This window comes from Danio aesculapii, chromosome 21 (genome assembly GCF_903798145.1).
Source record: "Danio aesculapii chromosome 21, fDanAes4.1, whole genome shotgun sequence".
Classification (NCBI taxonomy): Eukaryota; Metazoa; Chordata; class Actinopteri; order Cypriniformes; family Danionidae; genus Danio; species Danio aesculapii.
Window position 1 is genome coordinate 23081854 of NC_079455.1, and position 25764 is coordinate 23107617.

General features: G+C 35.7%; 1 protein-coding gene across 2 annotated transcripts in view; it reads left to right on the forward strand.

The window, feature by feature from the left end:
* The window catches only part of nectin1a (nectin cell adhesion molecule 1a), a 50298-nt gene extending 25580 nt beyond the window's left edge, over positions 1–24718 (forward strand). For both annotated transcript variants that reach the window (XM_056446813.1, XM_056446812.1), the window contains 5 exons: positions 12475–12846; positions 15599–15898; positions 17981–18098; positions 18869–19020; positions 21293–24718. In XM_056446813.1, coding sequence (XP_056302788.1) covers positions 12475–12846; positions 15599–15898; positions 17981–18098; positions 18869–19020; positions 21293–21792 — 1442 coding nt within the window. In that variant the 3' untranslated portion in view covers positions 21793–24718. The remainder of the gene's footprint in view (positions 1–12474; positions 12847–15598; positions 15899–17980; positions 18099–18868; positions 19021–21292) is intronic.
* Positions 24719–25764: the final 1046 nt, after the last annotated feature.

A 25764-nucleotide genomic window follows, 5' to 3' on the forward strand; every position in this document is an offset into this window, starting at 1 on the left:
GTGTTTTTGACAGTGCTGTTAAAAGTAATTGCTATTTGGCACATTCACAGGAATTAAGGCAGCACGAGCTAGATATTTTAGTCTTCTTGAGCAGTTCGCAGATTTGGCTTAACATTTTCGTTAGGGCGATGCGGAATGTGAAAATCCCCTCAACCTATGACATCTCATCCTTTATCTCTGCTTGGTTTTCAGTAGTTGCTTTCAATATGTTCTGCGCTCCTTTAGTTTCAGACCTATGAGATCATGACCGCGATTCTAATAAAGGAAAAAAAAAAGAAAGAACAGAATTCATTTTACTCTGTTAAAGACCTGCGATAAGTCCAGAAATATTGAAGCATGTATTAAAATCATAAATCTTCTTAAACATTTCTATGGAAATTGACAAGGTTCAGCGTTAAAGATGAAGAGGACCTGAGATATGCTCACTACTAACCCAGTTAAGCAGATCAGGGACTTTTCACAGTTAAGGATGTGCAGGAGGACAGGGCAAAAGCATTTATTTGTACATGACCTGCATTTTTGATTTAGATGTTTTTTAAAGGCGGGATTTACACAAATTCATCCTTAATCAAGGTTGGACTGTAAAAAATGGGCATAATTTTAACTAAAAAAACAAAAAAAAAACTGTAAAACTGCGACATTAAAAATCTGTCAGTAGTTTAAGAGTAATTTTCCTAAATATAAACTGTTAATAATCATAAATTTACTTTCACTGAATTACTTGCGGGGCAACACAGTGGCGCAGTAGGTAGTGCTATCGTCTCGGCATTTCTGTGCTGGAGTTTGCATGTTCTCCCTGCATTTGCGTGGGTTTCCTCCCGGGTGCTCCGGTTTTCCCCACAGTCCAAGCCCACATGCGGTACAGGTGAATTGGGTAGGCTAAATTGTCCATAGTGTATGAATGTGAATGAGTGTGTATGGATGTTTCCTAGAGATGGGTTGCAGCTGGAAGGGCATCCGCTGCGTAAAACTGGATAAGTTGGCGGTTCATTCCGCTGTGGCGACCCCGGATTAATAAAGGGACTAAGCCGAAAATGAATGAATGAATGAATTCCCTGCAGGACACTTTTATTCTTTTCTTTCTTGACATTTCTATACCTTTTTCAGTTTTTCTCTCTTCAGCTTTGTGCATTAGAGATTTATGTGACACCTAATGTTGATAAACAATGTTTATTTAGTGTCGTGTGTTTCCGTGATGGTGTTTAGCTGTTGTGTGAATGACAATGAGCACACTGAGTGTTTTTCTGCTTGTGGAAAAGCTGTTTGGGATGAGCATTAGCTCATTATTTGATTGTCTCATCACCACCTGCTTTCGATGTGTTTTTTCTGTGTAACTATATTGCAAAGATACAATGTGTAGATGTTAGTACTTCATCATTGGTGTATTAACACTGTATAAATTAATGAAATACTGTAGTTTACTATAAATTAAAAAAAAATATTTGGTTTCTATTGTATATTTTCATTGTGTTTTTAACACTGCCAATTTTGTACTGTAAATTTTATGGAATTTTTTACAGAGTTGCTCTGACTGGATCACTTGAATCAGTGAGTTAATAGCTTAAGATTCACTTTGAATGAATCTTTAAAACAGTGAGTCATTATCCGCTTGAGTCATGACGTATTGTTTTCAGTTCAAGCTGCTGCTCATTTGAATTGAGGAAATATTCATTTGTAACCACTTTTTAGCCACATCACACATTAAAGTGAATTTTCAAGATTTCACACTTGGCTGATGATTGATTATAAAGCTTGTTTGCCATGCTGTTCCGGGAGAGAGCCCTGAGCTCATAAGATCCTCAAGCCCAGGGCTCTCTCCTGTTTGTAAGGCGAGAAGGGAATTTGAAACTCAGGTAGATCTCGAGAACTCCCCTGCTGTAGTAGCTAATAAACAGACAGTGATTGCTCTTAAGAGGTAACTACGGACTAGGGGCATGTCTATGGTGCCGATTTGGATTAGTCAATTAACTTATGATGTTTTTGGACGGTGGGAGAAAACCGGGGAACCTGGGGGAAACCCACGTGAGCACGGGAAGAACGTGTAAACTTCGCACAGAAACATCGACTGGCTTGGTCGACTAGAACCAGTGATGTTCTTGCTGTGAGGCAACAGTGGTAACCAGTGCTTAATTTGTGCCGGAACACACCAGATCCGGATCTGGCACCTCTGAAATCTGATCCGGCACCTCATTTTGTCAATCCCCCTCCTAAACCGCCCTTCTCCCTCGTCCGCTGTTCCCTTTCGCTCTCTTCCATGACTCTCCAACCCTCTTCACTGTCGTCCGCGAAACCTGCCGCCATCCACTGCACCAACAACACCCCCCCCCCCATCATACATCTCATATATATATATATATATATATATATATATATATATATATATATATATATATATATATATATATATATATATATATATATATGTATATATATATATATATATGTATATGTATATGTATATATATATATATATATGTATATGTATATGTATATATATATATATATATGTATGTATATATATATATATATATATATATATATATATATATATATGTATATGTATATGTATATATATATATATATATATATATATATATATATATATATATATATATATATATATATATATATATATATATATATATGTATGTATATGTTACGATTTATGATTTTTGAAATTATTACATTGCTTTGTAAACGCAGTAAGTTAGCACAGTAAGCTCTGACTATTGCGGCTGTGAGCCTAAAGTGGCCCAGAGAAAATATGGCAAACGTGGCCCAGTTATTTTAAAACATATGTGGGCCACATTTGGCAAATATTCGGCACAGGAAGGTCTGGCTAATGCAGCAGTTAGCCTATAGTGGGCCAGAGAAGATATGGAAAATGTGGACCAGTTAACCTAAAACATATGTGATCCTCTTTTGGCGAATATTCGGCACAGAAAGCTATGGCTAATGTGGATTTGAGCCTATAGTGGCCTAGAGAAGATATGGCAAATGTGGCCCAGTATCCTAAAACAAATGTGGGCCACCTTTGGCAAATATTTGACACAGTTACCTCTGGCTAATGTGGCTGTGAGCCTAAAGCGGCCCAGAGAAGATATGGCAAATGTGGCCCAGTTATCTTAAAACATATGTGGACCACATAGACTAAAGTCACCATCATGGAGAAAAGTGTTTGCTTTAGTTGGGCTCATAGCCCTGAACCTCTTAATATAAATTTTCTTTTGGGCTGCTGTAACTTAAGAACTTTGCTTTAAAAAGTTTATTCAATACAACAAACGAGCCAAGTAAAAAAAAAAAATAATAAAATGAAGTGAGGCACAACCTGTGATGAAATAATATAATTCACTGATGTTAATCAATGTTTAATCCATTATTAGAAGTAACATAATAACGTGCTTGCACATGCCACATAATTATAAGAAAAAATATAAGCTGAAAAAAATTCTATGGTTCAACTTCTGCCCACAGAAACATCAATAATCAGCGTATGAACCTCAACAACGGTGACAATTAACAAAATGGAAAACTCGCAAACATCACAAAAAAGATACTAAAAGTGACGAAATCAACAACGTCAACATGAACAGCAGAATCAAAAGCAAATAATGAAAACTGTTGCATCAATAAGCTATAGAATGTATTCATACTGCAATGCATGCTGGGATTTTTGTACTTTGGCACACCCAGCAAGTGTAAGGTGTAGGCCAGATCTGGGCCCAGAATAGGGTCAGATCTGGTTCATTTGGTTGAATTCTGGCTGATATGTGATATTGCTATGGCTTAATTGTGGTCCAGATTTGGCAAACAGGAGTGGACTGCCCAAGAGCTATCATTCCATGCAGTATGTGGGCCGGATGTAAGTATCTGGTGTGGGCCGGATTTGAGCGACATGAATTTTGCTAGCTGGGACTGAACCTTCATCAGGAGATGATATTGTGTTTTGGTATGCATTGAAGTAAAAGTTTCCCAAAAATAAAAATTCTCTGAAGTACTAATACTTGAAAGTCTTTTGTAAAGTGTCACAGAATAATATTTGGATAATTTATTGAGTGATAAAGTGTGGAAGTGTTTCTGATGTTGACACTGCATTACAAACAGTTCTCTCTGTATTATTATTGTGTTTACTGTAGATCCTTTATTCATTGATATACACTCGTCTGTGATGTATGTGAACTTGTAGTGATTACACATTGCGCAGACGTTTTGCAGAAGATTGAGTAAACATTGTACATTCTGCTCTTGAAATGATTGTGACTGTTCATCAGTCTTTTGAATAGCTAGGTGCTGGAGACACTGTGTCTCTCATTTGTCAAAGCTTTTAATCAGCTCAGAGACCAGAGCTCATCAGTCCACACAGAGTAGAAGGAAATAAGGCCTGATGTACATGACATTTACGGCTCTAGATCCACCATATTTGGTCGCAGGTATGCTTAATATAGTTTAATGTATACTAAATTGCACACATTTACTATTTAATCTAATTTCTTTAGTACATAGCAGATCATTTTAGTTTTCACCCATTTTAAATTCAGCAATAAACAAATCTTTTCTCAAAGTTCTGAGTTCACATCTCTCAATTTAGTCTTTTTGTTGAAATTTATTGAGCATATATCTCAAATTTCTGACTTTATATCTTACAAAGTCTGCCCTTTTTAGGACTTTAAAAAAAGTCCGTAATATGAGACGTAATCAGATTTTATAATTAGACAAAGCTCAGTAAGATGTGATGACAGAATTGTAGTATGACAGAATTTTGGATGACCTAAACTTTTAATGTTAAACGAGACCCAGCTGTGAAACTCTGTTTGCTTTTTTATTATGCAACAAATGTCTGAACAAGTTTCCGAGCTGACAGTGCATGCTGTGTGGAAATGTCTGTGTCTTCTCGGATTGACTCATGAATGTAGGGAGTAGAGCAGACAGCTGAACCGCAGTTTAGTGTTCTTGGTCCCCTTTGTTGACGGAGGGCTTTCATTTCTCATTAGCCTTTGTGCTCGGTGTCATGACAGCTGACGTATGAAGCACCGTCCACCCCAGCCTGTCAGCTCATCAGGTCCTGATGACAAATCCTGTTGCAGTTTCTGTGGCAGGTGTACGTCCTTGAGAGAAATGTGGGGTTTTTAGCATTTTTAACTCTTAAAGTCTGTGTGAAATCAATATTTACAATGTTCATTTTGTTAGCGCACTTTGTTATTCTTTTACAATTAATCCGTGCAACTTAATCCACTGAAAAAAAAAATTGTTCAAATCAACAGACAGCGTTTAAATTGACGGTTCATCTGTTGCGTCAACAGATATTCTTAACCACGCCTCTTACTGTTAGTTTGCTACAAAGAAATGTGTGAAAAGCCCCGCCCCCTAATCAATATTCATTTCCATTTGGAAGAACATCAACTGACTAAAATAAAATTCTTAGCAACTTCTGTTTCACACAGAGTTTACAATTAAAATTTATTTAATGGTTTTTATGACTCTTTGAAGAACTCAAACATTTATGTAACAATTTGGTTGGACAAAAAGATCTTTATCACAAGTATTTACAATGTTAAGTCTGGATTTTAATTTATCATTTTGCAAGTGTTTTTTTTTTTTTTTTTTGAGACCTGTGACTGTGTGAGGATTTTTAAAGCATGCAGGCTTAAGAAATGGTATCGTTTGTAACTTTGGCAAATTAAAAAAACTGTTAATTTTGTTTAATTGCGTCGGCGCCAATAGCCTAGTGGTTAGTGTGTCGACACATAGCACCCAGGTGCTCGCGGCGACCCGAGTTCGATTCCCGGCTCGAGGTCCTTTGCCGATCCTTCCCCTATCTCTGCTCCCCACACTTTCCTGTCTGTAAATCTCCACTGTCCTATCAATAAAGGTGAAAACCTCAAAAAAAAATTATAAAATTGTATCTACGCTTATATAATGAAGACTATACAGTATTATTTAACGTTTGATTATTCAATTACTCTATAGCTGAAAACAGTTAAACTCCTTTGAAAACAATAAAACGCTTTTGTATCTTTTGTAGCTTATAGATTGCTTCTTATATTTTATGCATGCACTCCCCTGCAGAATCCTCCCAATCAATTTTTGCAACTAATCTAGTGAAATTGTATTCATATTGCAATATATATTACAGAATAAAATAGTATTACAATGTTACATTTTTCCAATATCATGCAACCCTAGTTCCGATCACTGAAATAGCGCTGTTCTCATTTCATATTTCACACTACAAAAGGAGAAATGTGAAAAACAATGTTCTGCTCATACTGGTCCAATTAATAGACTTTATACAGAATAGCATTAATCTATTTAAAAGGATGCAACGCATGCAATATAAGTATTAAAAATATGGTAAAAATGTATAACATAAATAGAATGTACAGTGCTCAGCATATATAAGTACACCCCTCCCAAATCTCTCTTTTATATTTTTAATAGGAAGCTATACAATATTTTATTTGTGCATATACAATAGATTAGTCAGTACTAAAGCCAAATCTGGAGCTTCGCTTACAAAATAACTTATGATAACGGTCTAAAAACTAGTAAAGCCAAATTAACATGTTATAGAAAAATATTAAGTACAAATTTAAAACATTTTTAAAAATTTAGTTGAAATTTTGTAGGTCGTAATTTTTTTTTGCAATATTTTGCTTGAATTTAATTGTATTATCTTTTAATTTCTAAATATGTTTGATAAATATGTTTTGTTTAAATGCACCAAAATACATTGCCTATATTCACTGAGAAATGGATACAAATATTAATTTTCAAAATGGGGTGTACTATGTATAGTTTTACAAAAAAAACTAATGATCTTGACCACGATTGTGTTTATGAGATTATTAGCATGCAACTTCACTCTGACTTCTTCAGGAAAAGCACAAAAACTGTGAAAAATCATTAAATAAAATACAAATCTGATTTACTTTGTGTACATCCCAACAATAAGTTATTGCATTCATGTTCATTTGTCAACTGTCATTCTGATTTTAAATGAATAGTTCACCCAAAAATGAAAATGGTCCACTGTTCAGTTGTTCAAAAGCTACTGGAGTTTCTTTTTTCTGTTAAAACAACGCAATCTTACGGCAATTCGTTCCTTTTTCATTTAGTGGCTAATTCGTATGAATTCGTACGATCTATTTCGTACAATTTAGTATGATTTGCTCATCACTCAAATGATGGTCTGGTTTAGGGGCGGGGTGTGGTGCCACGCCTCCTTTTTAAAATCGTACAGTTTTGTATGACTGAACTCAAATTCATACAAATTAGCCATTAAACTGACAAAACATAAAATACTTGCGTTTTCTCGAGAGATCAGGCTGGTTAAACACAAAAGACATTGTATTTAATATCATAACATATCTTGAACAATATTTAACATAAGATATTTTGAAAAATGCTTCTAGCTGGTACCTATTGACTTCCATTTTTTTTTCTCATATGGAAGTTGATGGGTGCCAGCAACCAACATTCTTCAAAATATCTTCTTTTGTGTTTTGTGTTCAACAGAAGAAAGAAACTAATAAAGGGTTAAACACACATGAGGGAGAGTAAATGAGTTCCATTTTTGGGTAAACTATCTCCTGAATCAGGAGTTCTTGTCTGGAAATATTGACCTTGGTGAAGAAAATGTAGAGACTTTTGGAGGATTTCTAGGCATTGCGTTTCATCTTGTATTTACCTTTTATTTATGTGCATTTGTGTGCTTTTTTTCTGGGTGAGTCAGCGTGAACTGTGAGCTAATAGAGTCTAACAGTCAAGGTCAGAATTTCATTAAATAATACATTAAACTTATTTGTTTTCCACCCATCCTGCAACATGTCCACAGTACTCTTGGAATACACTATACATGTTGCATGGTACGATTCTGTGAAACCTTTACTTTTTTTTTTTAATAAAAGCTTAATGTTGCTTGCTTTTTGCTACCATTATGAATGAAAGCGAGCTGAACATTTCATCTTTTGTGGTCCAAAAACAAAGAAAGCCACACACTCCTGACTAAATGAATAATGCCTGAATTTTAATTTTTGGCTGATAAAACATAGCGTCAATCATGACCTGCACAGGCACTCCTGTCCCAATGTATTCACTAAATGTGGCCGTAACGTGACTAATGGAGATCCCAAATAATGAAATGATTCCCAGAGTCCATGTTTATCCTTTGATGACAGAGGTTGCGTGGATGTTGATGGCTTCGGCTGATATGTCTCTTTATGGAGGTGTCCATAATGCAGCATCATGCTCTGGTCATTGAACTGGTGTTTTCGTAAGGTCGAAATTCAATATCGTGAGTGCTGTAATCTGCCGCTGCCTCTAACCTCCTGTAGCCTGTGGTCCGGCGGCCCCTCATTCAATGAGGCTTTGCTGTGTTTGTGCAGGCTCTCATGAACAGCCCTTAAAGCCTGGGAAAGCTGGTCTGCTCCCGCTCGCTCTGCTCTAATCCACAACAGACTTTCTGCCTGCCACTGAAATGCATTTATTTTGTTGTTGGTGTTTTTTTGTTGTTGTTTTTTTCTGTTTTTTAAAAGCTTATCCTATCTATAGTCATCCAAGACTTAAGGACTGCATTTAGAATTATTAAATTTGTATCCTTGATGCTCTACATGCACTTTTTATTGAAAGCGATATCGGATTTTGCTAAATCATTTCATTAGTGGCCCATTTGACTTTGTTGGGCAGTTTTTTTTAGACTCATGCATCTGTTTTGCTCTTGGTGTTTTTCAGTGCACCGTGATCATTGCAGGTTAAATGAATTAGATTTTTAATAATTGGGATAGCCCCTTGAGATGAACCATCTTTTTTTGAGGGGGTCCATAAGAAGTATATACAGTGTTTAGCATATATAAGTACACCCTCACGAATCTATGTTTTAAATTAATATTTTAATAGGAAGCTACACAGTATTATATTTGTGCATATAGATTAGATTAGTCAGTACTGAAGCCAAATCTGGAGCTTATCTAACAAAATAATTTACGATAACGCCAAAACTAGTACACCCAAATTTATATGTTATAGAAAAATATTAAATACAAATTTAAAAAAGATGAAAAATCATGTATTATCTTTCAATTTCTAAATATCTTTAGTGACTAAAATATTATTTGAATAAATATATCTGTTTTATAAATCTGTTTTGTTTAAATGCACCAAAATATATTACCTATATTCACTGAGAAATGGATACAAATATTCATTTTCAAAATGGGGTGTACTTAATTATTCTGAGCACTGTAAATATGTGGAATTGATTCCTATGAAGTGGCTACATGCTAACTGCTATACATATTATAGGTGACTACATAACAATGTAACATCATAGTTAAGTTTTATAACTTTTGAAAGTATATAAACATAATTAAACAAAACTAATGAAAATACACAAAGTAATAATATAATAAAATCTACAAAATATTCCAATAATAAAATAACATATAAATAAATAATAATATTTTTTTAATTGTTTACATTTAAACAATTTGTTCCTTCAAATTTTTTTTAAATATTATTTTTTATTATCATTCGCATTTTAGTGTATTTTTGTATTATTATTGTTGTTGTTGTTGTTATCATCATTATTATTAAAACAGAACAAAATGACTAAAACCTTAATAAAAACAACTGCGAATATAATAACTACAATGCTATCCAGTTATGCTAAAATAGCACATATGATTTAGTTATTTGATGTTTCATTTTAATATAAATATATATGATTATTATTTTTTTTTTCAAATGTACTTACATTTTTTCTTTATTTGAACTGAATTAGCTTTACAAGTCATAGAAGTAATAGAGTTATTGGAGTAATGGAAAAGCATTTGACATTATTTTGTTTGTTTATTTATTTATTTATTTATTGTTCAGTCTTCTCAGTTAAGGGAACCACATTGTCGTTAAAGCAAACCTTTTAGTACAATAAAACTTTTAGCATGTTTCAGTCACTAAAGGATATAAATAAAAGTATCATGTGTTTTGAATTCCACAGCCTCTTTTTTTCATCACTTAAATTATACAAATACTTCATGTGACCTCACTGAACCCCAAAAACAGCTATAGAAATTTCTCCAAAAAGGGAAAAAAGTGCAGCGTTTATGGTTACATAAGGGACTTTAGCGCACTAAAGTGCAGCCTTATTTTGGAGAGGGATTGTCTCCTGTTTTTAAGTGGTTTAACACCATAGGACTCCTCTGGCTGTTTGGAGGCTTTTGATTGGACTATCGCGCAACCGTCCCGCAGGTAAACAGAGACTCTGTTTACAGACACCCTTTAGTCGGAGCAGGAGAATCACCTTTCTGTATGTTATTGTAGACGTGGTTCTTAAACCCTCCTATTTTTAGACAGTTCGATTTAAGCCCATTCTCAGTCAGCAGGAGCTGCTGCACCTTACAGTATTTACACTCCACAGGCCATGCAGTGAACAGGCTTTTCATCTTTTCATTATCTCCTTCTTTCAAATGCTGTTGTAATGGAAAGAGAAACCTTTTTACTCAGTAAGCTGAATGCAGCCATTAGGGAAGTTAATGAGCTAACCACCCCATTTATGAATGCACAGGATACATATTTACTCTATGGATCTTTGTATTTTTGCTTGAGTGGGCAATTTACCCTATTAGTGTATAAAAACCCTATTATTTTTTCATTGTACCTTTGCAATGTTTTGAAGTGTTGGTGACTGGTTAAACTTGTGAAATGTATCCAAAATACAAAGGTTGTATTAGCATTGAATATCTTTTTTCAAAGATGTCCTTAATACACACCACGAATGCATTTAATTTACGGATGTCCCGATCAGGTGTTTTTGCCCTCGAGTCCCAGTCATTTGATTTTGATATCTACCAATATCGAAACCCAATCAGATAATTAATACATAAAGAGAAACAGATCCAGAATGTGACCTATTTTTATTTAATTCGCCTTATTTTAACATTGACAACTGTTTTGTCAACTCTGTTAACAAACAGAGCACTCCTGTGAGGTAGCTTGAACAATCAAGTAATAAATAACATCAATTCTTGACTTTTGGACTTTAGTGCAACAGTAAATTAAAAAAAAATCGAATATAAAATCAAATAGCACCTCAACTTAAAATACCCGGCAGACAATCCCAAGTTTACATAACTCACAGTTTGCTATGGCAATGTTGTCATCATCAACTTTATAATACCTTCAGACTGCAGACATACTTGTGCTTTCCACTTCAAGCTGCTTCTGTGTTCTACTTTGCCGGCATGTAACCAATAGTGTTTCTGCAACAAAGTGACGTCATGCCGCACGCGTTACTGTTTTTGTGTGAAGTCAAGAAAGAGGTCTAACTCCGTATCGCTGGATAACTACAGATGTGTTAAAAATTATATATATATATATATATATATATATATATATATATATATATATATATATATATATATATATATATATATATATATATATATATATAATTTATATTTATTTGAGTCCTGATTGGGAGGTAACCTCTGATTCTGATTGCATCTGAAAATGTCCAGATTTCCGATCACGTAAGTTATATCAAACTTCAATAAAACAGTAAAAGTGTGACATGTTATTGCCATTAAAATTTAAAATGATCTCAATATGTTCAGTCTTTATTCTTAATAAATGTAATTTTAAATCGTAAAAAGAAATTTTGATTTTCATACACACGCACACACACGCACACACACACACACACACACACAGACGTTATATATCTGAATTCTTTAGTGAATGGAAAGTTCAAATAGTCTTTTATTTGAAAGAAAATTCATTGGTTACATTATTATTGTATTTACTGTTGCTATTGATCATATGAATATATTCTTGCTAAACAAAAAATTTATTTACATTCCAGCTTAGTTATCAGGGGTTGCCACAGCGGAATGAACCGCCAAGTTTACCAGTATATGTTTTTACGCAGCAGATACCCTTTCAGGTTCACATTCACACTCATACACTATGGCCAATTTTAGTTCAACTAATTCACCTGTAGCACATCCAATTCACATATAGTTATTGTACTGTGGGGGAGACCGGAGCACCCGGAGGAATCCCACACAAAGACTCGAAAAACATGCAGACTCCAGACAGAAATGCCAACTGGTCCAACCGAGACTCGAACAGGTGACCTTCTTGCTGTGAGGCAACAGTGTTAACCTCTGAGACACCGTGCCAATCCTTGAATTAATATTTCTTTATTTAATTAAAAAAAAATGAATATTTTGAACAGTAGTGTATACACACACACTCACACACTTTTCATCCTGTGACTTGCAGGCATTTTTTTTTCTAATTGTCTTTCACATACTGGATACTGTATATCATCAAATGCAAATTGCTATCAGCTTTCCAGAAGTTTGAAATCATTCCTTCAGGTTTTGCGTAATTAAATTGACTGTAGGTTTGTTTATCGTGTTGTTAGTTCTTGTTCATCCACTTGTTGAGTATTGTTGTTAATCTTTCCCTTCAAAGGTGCCGATGGCCAAATGGTCCAGATGGAGAGCAGTAAGGCAGGATTTGTGGGTTCACAGGTGGAGTTGCCGTGTCAGTTTGTCAACAGCAACCCACCTGTAAAAATCTCCCAGGTCACGTGGCAGAAGCTGGTCAATGGCACCAAGCAGAACGTGGCCATCGCCAATCCAGCCCTTGGGGTCTCTGTGCTGAACCCCTTTAGAGAGCGCGTGCGCTTCAAGAACCCAGCCGTCCGCCAGCGCACACCTTCCCTAGAGGACACCACCATAGTCTTCAACAGACTGAAACTGACGGACGAGTCCACCTACATCTGCGAGTACACAACCTTCCCAGCAGGCAACAGAGAGAACATGGTCAATCTCACTGTTTTTGGTATGTAGTGCCAGTATGCTCTTAGTATCATCTGCAATGCATAAAATAGATTTTTGCCTATTATTTTTAACTTCAACAGTAAAAAAACAGAAACATTCTTAAGTCTATAAATGTAATGCAGTAATTGTTTTTTAATTTTCACACGTAAAAAAAGAAAAACTTCTGTTTTACTAGATTGTCTATGAAGGGCCGTAGACTGATTTGATACTGCATATTCAACATTTAGGATAATGCTTGAGTAAATCTGCACTGTACTGTCAATGTGTCATACAATGAAAAGAGATTCATTCACAAATACACTCACCGGACACTATATTAGGTACACCTGTTCAATTGCTCATTAACACAAATTTCTAATACGCCAGTCACATGACAGCAACTCAATGCATATAGGCATGTAGACATGGTCAAGACGATCTGCTGCAGTTCAAATGGATGGGCTACAGCAGCAGAAGACCACGGGGAGAGGAGAACAAGAAACTAAGGCTACAATACAGGCTCACCAAAATTGAACAATAGACGATTGGAAAAACATTGCCTGGTCTGATGAGTCTCGATTTCTGCTGCGACATTCGGATGGTAGGGTCAGAATTTGGCATCAACAACATGAAAGCATGGATCCACCCTGCCTTGCATCAACGGTACCGGCAGGTGGTGATGTAATGGTGTGGGGGATATTTTCTTGGCACACTTTGGACCCATTAGTACCAATTGAGCATCGTGTCAGCACCACAGCCTACCTGAGTGTTGTTGACCGTGTCCATACCTTTAGGACCACAGTGTACTCATCTTCTGATGGCTACTTCCAGCAGGATAACATTGTTATGTCATGTCATGAAGCGCAAATCATCTCAGACTGGTTTCTTGAAAATGACAATGACTACGTTTACATGGACACCAATAATTCGATTTTAATATGATTAAGAAAATACTCTGATTGAGTCTACCATGTAAACAGCGATTTATTTATTTTTTTATTAATTTAATCAGATTAAGGTTATAATCAAACTAAAGAGAAATTGAATAAGGACATGTGGAGTTTGCGGATTTTAGTCGCATTATTAAAGTGAAATACAGGCATGTAAACACCTTAATCTAATTATTACTGTCATGTAGGACTTTTCGCCGCGTTTTTGCGACAGGATAGTCCACATATACACACACACACACACACACACACACACGCGGCTGTTTGACACTCTTTGCACCTACCCAGTCAGTGCAGACCACAGACACCTGCATCATGCATTCCATTTAGCATGCGGGATGAACCTCCATTAAAACAACTCCTCCAGCAGTTCATAGTTGCATCCAATATCTCGATTGTCACAGAGGGCGTGCATGAAATGTTCGTGAATGAAAGTGAAATTGTGCCAAACTGCAGTTTAAAGTCGACAAGTAAAAAATGAAACACCCAAAATTGCATGAAACTCAGGAGGAAATGCAGGTAGCGCAGTGGCGCAATGACGTTCATCGAATTATGTGCTATAACATGTAAAACGGGATCATGAAAGGAACACTCAAAAAGCAACTCATGTAAACACCTTAGTCTTATTATTCTCTTAATTAGATTAAAGCAAATATTTAGATTACTGATGTCCATGTAAACGTAGTCAGTGAGTTTACTGTACTCAAATGGCCTCCACGGTCACCAGAACTCAATCCAATAAAGCACCTTTGGGATGTGGTGGAACAAGAGACCACATCATGGATGTGGAGCTGACAAATCTGCAGCAACTGTGTGATGCTATTATGTCAATATGGACCAAAATGAATATTTCCAGTACTTTGTTGAATCTATGCCACAAAGGATTAAGGCAAAAGAGGGTCCAACCCGGAACTAGCAAGGTGTACCTAGTAAAGTGGCCGGTGAGTGTAGTTGAATGTTTTTGCGTAAAACAACTGAAAAAAAATATTTCTTTAAATTACACTTATTTTTCTTGCCTCCTTGGCAGATTTCTTTTTTATCTGAGAATAAACTGGAACTTTTTTGGACATAAGAGCTTACGTCATTTTGGTAAATGTTTTGCAATTATTTTAATGCAATTAAAAACTTTTGTATCTTATGCTGGAAAACAAGACAAACACACTAACTAGTATATAAAGTTATAAAAAAGCCTAGCTTTAAAATATAACTAGCTAGAAGTTTGAAATTGACGGATGGACAAACAGACAGCTAAAATGACTTAGCATGTTGTTACCATTTCACTAGTATGGATAATATGCAATAAAATCATACATTTTTTTTGTGTGATCTGTGAGCAAGTTCAAGGTCCTTGCAAGATTAAAAATAGGGAGAGTTTAAGAGATATCTTAGTTGCATAAAACCGGTTAAACCTCTGGTGATAAAGCTTTAGTGATTAATTGCAAACTCACAATCATCAGATTACTCTCAGTACCTGAGCGGTGCAAAACCACTTACAAATTCAGCGCTTATCGTTAGTCACTGCAGTGTGAAACGGGCCTTTTGAGCCAAGGTTTTGATGTGGTGAATTTTGTAGAATATTTTACAGTAATGACGTCACTTGAACTTAAAATATGTTTTTTTTTCTCTAGTTAGTAAACCATTTCATTCCACAACAAAATTCTTAGGTTTTTTTGGGGACAACAAATGTTTTATGTCTCAACACGCATTAATTGTGTGAAACCCAGGATGTTTTCACAGTGTAGTGCATTGCAACACAAGGTAAAAATATACAATGACACAGAATATTGCAGTAATCCACAGATTTTGGGTTTATTTGTCCTGCAGCTCGTCCGATGATCCAGATGAGTCTGTCCACACCCTCTATAGTGGCGGGATCTAAAGATCTGAAGATGACTGTTGCCACATGTGTTTCTGCCAACGGGAAGCCAGCCAGTGTGATCACATGGGAAACTGATTTAGATGGAGAATCCAACACCCAGGAGATCAGCAACCCTGACGGGACTGTCACAGTGCGCAGTGATTACTTGGTGGTTCCTAGTCGAGAAATACACCAACAGCTGCTCACCTGCATTTCCACGTATAATGAGGAACAGTACACTGACAGCGTCACACTCAACATTCAGTGTAAGAAACCTCGCTATACACTACTGCTCAAATGTTTGAGGTTAGCAAGAAAGAAAGAAATGATTATTAACCCTTTAAGGTGCACTCCTTGAATAAAAATTCTGGCCAATGTCTCGCATTGAACAATATACTGACACTACTCTGATAAATAGTAATAAGCAATTAAAATTATAATGATGGATAAAAGGTCGACCCAGGTTGTTAGGATGCCTGTTAAAAGTAAATGTCTTGCATTTCTTTCAAAATTGTTGCAATAAAGGGATAGTTCACCCAAAATTGAAAATTCTGTCATCATTTACTGACCCTTCACTTGTTCCAAACCTGTTTGACTTTTTTCTTTTTCTGTTGAACACAAAGAAGATATTTTGAAGAATGTTGGAAACCTGTGACCACTGACTTCCATAGTACTTGTTATTTATTACTATGGATGTGAATGGTTAAAGGTTTTCATCTTTCTTCAAAATATCTTCTGTTGTGTTCAAGGGAAGAAAGAAACTCATAAATGTTTGGAACCAACTGAGGAAGCGTAAATGGTGAGCAAATTTTCATTTGAGTGAACTATCCCTTTAATTATCATTCATTTAAAGTAAAATCAGAAATGCCAAACTGTTTGCAATGGCAGATATTATAACAGCCTATCAGAATTGGGTGGAAAATGTCATATTTCATATTAAATAGCATTTTTCTTATTAAATTGATCAAACCTGACAGACAAGTTTCCAAAAAAAGTTTTCAAAATTCAAATTAAAGGGATAGTTCATCCAAAAATGAATATTTACTCCCCCTCATGTGGTTTTAAACAACAAAAGAAGATATTTTTAAAAATATAATGGAATTATCCATTATCCAGCAATCTTCAAAATTTGCTTATTTTGTGTTCAATAGAAGAACTCAAATAGGTTTTGAACAAGTGAAGAGTGAGTAAATTCTGGCAGATATTGAAATTTTGGGTGAACTATGCCTTTAATGGTGTTTTTATACTTTTTTTGTTTTAACATCATATAAAACAAATTTTAATTAAAGGTTTTGTACACATTATTAGTTTTTTAATAATGTGATTTATGACTTTTAAGGCAAATTACAGTAAAAAAAGACAAAACAAAACAATTAGATTTCAAAAAGTATAGATAGTATCAACTTAAGTGCATACAGTGAGGAAAAACCAAAACAAAAAAAAAACATACCAACAAATAAAAAAGGGTAAATAATAATGTGGCTTAACAAAACTAAACAAACAAAAAAAAAAACTAATCTGGACTGAAAACTGGATTAGAATGAATGGGAGATTTTGGAGATATGGTTTACCAACCGAAATGATGTCTAATTTGTTTCCAAATTTTAAGTGTGGATCTTACCAGCAAATTTTTTGTAAATTTGTCATAAGCGATGGAAAGAGACGCATAAACTGCTAGGGAAGAGGGCAAGCATGAGGTAGACTCTATGGCTATCCATGATAAAACATCAGCCTCAGTATCTTCGTAAAGCCAGTGAAGTATAGGACAAATTTTTGAAGCCCAGTAATAAGATTTGAAAACTAGGTAAAGACATTCCACCCATAGACTTAGAATGCTGTAAAAGACTTTTATGCATTCTAGCAGGTTTACCATTCCATATAAATAAAGTGAGAGCACTGTCCAGCCCACGAAAAAAGGAATTAGGGATAAACACTGGGATACATTGGAATAATAGAAGAACTTATACGTAGTATAATTATTTTGATAAAGTTTATTCAAGGTGACACAGTGTGGCAACCCCGGATTAATAATGGGACTAAGCCGAAAAGAAAATTAATGAATGAGTTTATTCGACCTGCAATTGATAATGAAAGAGAGGCCCAATGCTTTAAATCTTGTTCAACTTGCTCCAGTAGGAGATAAAGTTTTCAGCAAAGAGCTTAAAATAAGCATTAGATAAGCGTATGCCGTTTACACATTATATGTAAACATTTCCATGACATTTTAGAAAGTAAAAAAAAATACATTATATTTTTCCATTACAGTGATTATATTTGGAGTTTTTAAAAAAACAGAAATATTATATTTACTGGATAAATGTATGCTCTATTTTACTCATTGTTTACAGATGAACCAGAGGTGATCATCGAGGGCTTTGATGGAAACTGGTATTTGAACAGAGAAAATGTTCAGCTGACCTGCTTGGCTGATGCCAATCCAACAATCTCTTTGTATCAGTGGAGATAGTATGTCTACATAATACATTATGTTTAGTCTACATAAATAGTCATTTGAACGCTGTACTAAATGATGAAGATATCAAAATAGACCTTGTTCTCATTGAAAACAATGTTATATGCAACACGCTTTTCTTTTTTCTTTACATTTTTATCACATAAATATCCATATTTACTTACAGGTCTATGGTAAACAGAGCTTTTTACATTGGATTTGAAAAACAATTAAACATGACACATTTCAGAAAGTGTTAAGTCCAGAAGTGTAAATAAATAAGTAAATAACGTTTAAGGACTCAAATATATTATGAGAATATGAGATTATATATTATGAGAAACATATTATGACAATATTAAAATAACCTTTGTATGTAATCAAAGTAATATATGATAATACACATTTGTTGCTTTTCAATTGCTAATCCAGTTGTGTGTTTATTTCTTAGTCCATACTGGGGCACCCAATCCGCTAATCTGTGAAATGCAAAGTTTATATTTTTCTTAAATATTCTTGTTTATTTTTTATATTAATTATTCTTCTTATATTGGGTATTTTTAACATTTAACCTTGCCCATTGATTAAACTTATTACTGTAAAGATTATTATTTAGGGTCAAGTCAAAAAGATTTCTCTGGCAATTCTCTGACACAAAATGTAGTTTATCATAATAATTCCAGAACATTCCTTTTAATATATTGAATCCATTTGGGCTTCTCTTAGTTGTACTCAGCATCAGTGAAACCTCAAACAGAACCTGATGTTCATTTCTTCCCCCCAGCTTGAATGGAACATTGCCGAGTTCAGCAGAACTTCGAGACGATTTGCTGATCTTCAAAGGTCCAGTAACTTATGACATGGCAGGCACATACGTCTGTGACGCCACCAACAGCATTGGCTCAGGCTCTGCATCCGTTGAGGTCATTGTGACAGGTACGTTAATTACACAAAATGCATGTGGCTAAACTGCTTCTGTCCATGTGAAGATGCATGTGTATCTTTGCTTTCAACTGCCTCTGAAACATCTCTTAATAAGCATTATCATGCCATTGTTTTGCCAATAAACAATGGGGACGCTCGCTGCCTGAAACTGGATTCATTTCTTTGGCTCGGGGGTGTTTGGTTTCGATTAACGCTTTGCATGTGGCTGCAAGTTGACTCTGCATGTGGCTCTTGAATGAACCTTGCTCTTTGAGGATCTCTTGAATTATATTTTCCCTTTGCATGCTGTTTGCATAAGGTGTGGTCTATAGAAACTGCATGTTTACATTTACTTGTGTGTTCATGTAGCGTACTGTATGTGTGTTTCTTCTGGCCTGCTGCATGGTTCGGTCTCTTTGGTGTAGTGACGGCACCTGGGATTAAATTCTATGTGGATTGTACAAAGAAAGAAGAAGAAAAGTCTTCCCAATCCCTAATCCCTTTTTTCCCCTTTTAAAGACCTTGTGTAGTCAAAATTGAGCTTTTATGGCTTTTTAGTCTGTGTATTATACCAAATATATAAATGCGTTACTATTTGATACCCCTGAAAACATGTATTATGGTTCTGACAAAAATGTTAAAGGTGCAGTAGGTGATTGTCTTCAGAAACATTTTTGTTGTGCTGGTTGAAAGTCTCTTCACATTCCATTAGTGATGATTGAAGTAAATGATCTAAATGTATTTTTATATTCTGAGTAGGGCATACAACTAAAAAAATGTTCATCCAATTAAAATATGTCGAGCCGACAATTCCCAAAATGCTAATAAGTAGCCCAAACTGTCAACAAATGTAGATTTGTACATCTGCGCAGCCGTCCACGCAGATCCACCATTTGCGTGTGCACGTGTGCCACGTTCACCTGCACACGAGAGAGTGACAGCGGTAAAAACAAATGCTGAATCAACTTTTTTTTGTTTTGTTTTTTTTTTCAAAAAATGTAAATTCTGAATCAGTATTGGAGTTACTTTTTGCATGCTTGAGGAAGGATGACACCATGGCTTAAGTATTTCTCTTAGACAGGTAATGTTATGTTTTAAAACTATTTTAGTCACGCAAAGCTGATGGAGATTGTGTTGTTTACGATTGGGTGATATGCTCAGAATGTTGTTCAGCCACTGAAGTCTTCCGGCGAAAGATTCATTATTTTGAATTTCATAAGGGACCTTTTACATCATTGATAATGTCAATTTTTATTTAGTTTAACAACAAAACATAAGTAAACAGCTCTATTCCGCCTAACTTGCTTTACTGAGCTGAGGTTAGGTTTATATTCACATCACATTGGTTCATTTTTGAACAATGACAACCTGTGACGCGCTCCCTATATTGTTTACCATGCTGCTTTGAATATTCGATCTGAAATAGCATGCAAGTATGGCATAGTAATAAGTGTAATTCCGGCATGTCATCAGCCAAGCACTAAGCATACAGTAGTTGCTTTAGGACAAAGCTTGTGAGAGAGTGAGACATTAGCACGTTTTCAGATGTGTAGCAAGAAATGCCATAGAGATAATACAGATTTATTTTTTTTTTTGTTCGGAATTGTAGAACTATAAAGTACTATAAAGTTTTCTAACTGGCTAATGACATGATCTAGTGGATTGTCTACTGTCATCTTTAAGGTTCGTGTTAGTGATTTCAGGAGGCGTGGCTTTGGACGGCAGGGGAGGGACTGTGTTTCAAAGATATTATGCTAGCGGATAGCATTTAGGCAGATCACCTACTGCACCTTCAAGTAACATAATCACATTCAACACTAATGATAATGAAAAATATTCTTGAGCACCAAATAGTCTATCAGAATGATTTCCGAAGGATCAGTAATCAATCATACTGAAATTTCAGCTTTAAATGTGTGGTATAAATTACATTTTAAAGTATATTAAAATAGAAAACACTCACTTTAAACAGTATTATCCTTTTACTGTGTAATTGGTCAAATAAACGCAGCCTCAAAGAGCATAACATTTTCTAAAAAGAAGATCATAAAGCACCATCCTCAAAGCTTTTAATGAAAGTGTATTAGAAAATGGGCTCTTTAATGTAAAGGTCAAACCTTTTAATATCATCTAAGACCTCACTTCCTGTTTCAACAGGAAATTCGTCAACACTGAACAGAAAACTGCACACAAGGTCTTTAACAAACTCCCTTTGTTGTATTTAACAGAGGTCACCACCTCTCTCTCCGACACTCTCTTTAGTACCATCTCTTTTCTTACCCAGAATTTCCTAGCTACCCGCACGAGGTGTTTCAGGATCAGCAGCAAGCCGGTGTCGTCATTGGTGGAGCTGTTGTTTGTGGCACAGTGCTGTTGGCTGCCGTTACGCTCCTCGTAGTGTTTTTGTATCGCCGGAGATGCATGTTTAAAGGAGATTACAGTACCAAGAAGCAAATCCTTGGAAATGGTTACAGCAAGGCTGGCAATGTGCCGTCACACCCTTCATTACCTCACAGCCTGACCTTCTCCGATGACTCGGATGAAGAGAAAAAGCTGGAACTCTACAGGAGCTCCAGTATCTTAGGAGGGAGCGTTCAGGAGTTTCACACATGCCATGACAGCAGGATGAAGGCCTATCGAACGGGACTGATTGAGGAGCATGAGAGATGCGCATTTAATGAGCAGACTTACATTTATGAGTACGGATCTGAGGTGGAGGTCTCAGTAGACATGATTCCTCAGATGGACGGCTCAGTGATCTCTAAAGAAGAGTGGTATGTGTAGTCCAGACTCTAAAAGATCTCAGCATGGCCCTCTTCCGCTACCTGCTTGCTTCTTGGCATCTCCTTCCTTAAGATACAAATATTGGGATCAAAACTGACGATGGATTTGATTGACCTATGAACATTGCTGATATAAGAATAATCCAAAATAATGATGTGTGCTATTAATAATTAACCATGTTGATGAATTTGCATCACAGTTTCTCTCTTTAAGAGCAAAGTGAGTTGTTTATGACAGCCTCCACATAGACTAACCTATAATAAAGTGCAGGAAGTGGAAAATATTATCTCAGATGGTGGATAGGAGTAAAGCTTGTTTTTTTTATTTATGCATTTTATAAGTTATTTTGCTAAAAATATGTGATGTACATATTTAAATGTAATGACAAATTAATGATGATTATAACAAATATCTGTGTGTATTTACACATATAGATTATTGTGCTGTTATCTTAGCAACATGCTAACTACCGAAATTAGTTGTCCACTGTGTTATTCAAAGTAAAGTGATATGTTAAACGCAGTATTTCTCTATCCCTGCTGAATAAAAACATCATAAACCAGCCTTAGCTTTGCTGGTTTTAGCTAGTCGACCAGCATGGTTTTAGAGGAGTTTTGGCCATTTCCAGGCTGGTTTGGTTGCAGCCATTTCCAGCCTGGTCTTAGCTTATGTCCAGCTTAAACTAGGCCTAGGCTGTTTTAAGCTGTTTTTTTCAGCAGGGATCTACTGTTGGTGCCCCCAAACTGGTAATTTTTTTCATTTAAAATCACAAGAGTAAATGTACTGTTAGCTTAGCAACTTGCTAATTTCACAGAATTCTGTCTGTCTCTCAAATAAGCACTTGATGATTGGGGTGTAATAAAATACAATGTTTTGTAAGATTGCTGTTAACTTGCCTACATGCTAACTGTTACCTCTGTTTTGCTGTCCAGGGTGTCCACTGTTTTGCTATCGTTATGTTACCCAAATTTTTAACATTACTTTTAGGAAGGCATCACAAGGTATTCTAAAAGTGATGTTAGCTTAGCAACAGTTAGGTTCTCCATCCTATGTGGTAACCACAAAAACCTCACTTATTTTGTTTGGTTTATTAAATCACAAGGTTTTTTAACAATACTGTTAACTTAGCATGCTAACTCAAACTCTACTTAAACTGCATTCTCCTCTGTGTAGGGTTATATGTGACACATGTGACATGAGTTTTGTCCTATGATGCTCTTCTACATCAGTCACTTTAAGATTGTTGTTAAATCACTAGGTTTTATAACTGTACTGTTAGCGCATCATGCTAAATGCTGATTCTATTGTAATTGTTTGGAAAATGAATTCTCCTGTGAGGATTGTCTACCATTTACATGTATGGTTTACTTATCTTCTCATGTTACTTTTCATGATGACTATGTTCAGCTGCTAGGTGTTGTAACTGCGGTTAGCTTAGAAAAATGCTAACTTCAAATACCTTAGAAATCAGTTGTGAGTTTTATTCTACTATGCGTAGTGCTATTTATGCCACAAACAGAATTGCTACCCATCTTGGTGTACCAAGTTGGTGAAATTTCATGTCATTTAACATGATGAACAACATGATTTGTATAGTGCTGTTAGCTTAGCAACATGTTAACATCAAATGCTATTGAAAAACAATTGCACGCCGTATACAGTATGTACTCAGCAGAGTGTTATTTATATGCTAGCATTTCAATGTGTCCTAAATTACATATTTTATGTGACATTTAATTCTGACTCACTAGGTTGTGTAACAGAGCTAATGCACTGGACATTTGTCAGGCTGGTCTTTTTAGATGGACGTCAAGTTTGGAAGAAAAAACATGTCTTGACAGTGCCGTTGTATTGACAAAGCAATTTCGCCTCGGGATGGTGTTTACTCAAGAGCAATTAAAACTGTACTATAACCTATTATATCAACTGTGAAAGTCTTACACTGTGGATATAATTTTGTGCATGATTTATGGAAAAGTTGCCTTGTTTTGTCAAGAGAATCAGATTTTTTTTTGTCCTGCTTTGTGGAAAAGTGAGTACCTAACTGCTGTAATCACAGGTTTCATAATACAATAACTATACTTCCCTGCAATGTAAGGTCATATACAGTACAGTACCACCTATAAATATGAACACCGAGAAAAGCATTAAACAAACTGATTGTAGCGGCTTTCAGTCAAAGATTTATTGCATGTCTCAGTGGCTTCAAATACTATATGAGGCTTGCTTATTTATGAAGATAAAATTAAGTTATGTAGAAATGAATCAGAAAACACTTTTCTATTCAAGTGCTTTGAATCACTATGTAAAATTATTTCTTCTATGTTTGTCTTTTGGCGACATGGTGGCTCAGAGGTTAGCGCTGTCACCTCACAGCAAGAAGGTCACTGGTTCGAGTTCTGGCTGGGTCAGTTGGCATTTCTGTGTGGAGTTTTCCCCGTGTTTGTGTGGGTTTTCTCCGAGTGCTCCGGTTTCCCCACAGTCTAAAGACATGCACTATAGTTGAATTGTGTTAACTAAATTGGCCGAAAATGGAGAAAATTGGAGAAAATGAATGAATGAATGAATCAATGTTTATCTTTTGCAGCTTCCACTTATGAACCATTATATAATGTGCTGTTTCATGCTACTTGGGATGGTTTTGATTTGTAATATTCTTTTTAGAGATTACTGAAGACCTTATTTTCACAGTAATTATAGAAATTGCCATAAAATGTGCTTTATTGTGCTGTACGGTTGCTTAATTTATTCAGGAAATGTGTTTTTGAGTCCTATATTTGTTAAACCTTTCGTTGAGAGGAACATATTCTGATTTGCAGTATTTGTTTTTGCTGTTGTTATTTGTAATTGCTGTGAAAGCACAAATGTGATGTGAATTCTCTGCTGTAAAAAATAAAAATGTGTACCTCACCAGTCAAGAAAAAAAGCATTTTAAAGACTTCTCTGTTTAATTAAGAGTAGTATTTTGCTTCTGATCAGAATCAGTAAATGAATGAGCTCCTTTTTTCCAAGCAAAGCCATTGGAGAGGTATGTGCGGGGTCATCCGGTCTGCTCGTTCTCTGCGGTGTGGGTCACTTATTTGAGGTGGACTATTGTCTGTTTCGATCAGCCATTAACATCTCTTTTAAGGCCATTAAAGCACCCCACAACAAATCCCCCTTTTACTAGTTGGCATTGACATCATTGTTGTTTTATGTACACAGTGAGTGAAGGGAAATCTCCCATGAATACCTTCCATGGCAGCGGCGTTTGTTGGTATGAGCTTGCACAAAAGAAGGGCATGTACGCTAATGTGAGCCGGATGTGTAGGTTTTTCTCATCAACACAAAACAATAGGACTCGGCCTGTACAGTAGAGCTATTCTTGTTATTGTTAGACATGTTTCACAGGCATGTTTGTCGAATTTGAATGTTTGAAGTGAAATGAAAATTTGCTGTTCATCTTCTCCGTCTGAGGTGACTTGCATTGTTCAGAAGGGCATTACAGTAAATGATATATGTTGATGAGTGATTTTTGTCTGTGTATTTACACATATAGACCTTTTTGAGGGATGTAAACAATAACAATGGTCCCAACTTCCTGTTTTACATTTTTAAATTTTCAGAGAATCCAAAAAGAGCCACATATTGATAAATAATGCTATAATAGCTGTTTTTCCTACTGAAAAAAACTGCTTAAACCAGCCTAGGCTGGTTGGCTGGTTTTAGCTGGTCGACCAGCCTGGTTTTAGAGGGGTTTTGGCCGTTTCCACCCATTTCTAGCCTGGTCTTAGCTGGTCAGGCTGGAAAATGACCAGCTAAAACCAGCTTGACCAGCCTAGACAGGCTGGGAGCCCAGCTAAAACCAGCAATGTCCAGCTTAAACCAGGCTGGTCAAGCTGGTTTTAGCTGGATTTAGCAGGTCATTTTCTAGCCTGACCAGCTAAGACCAGGCTGGAAATGGCCAAAACCCCTCTAAAACCAGGCTGGTCA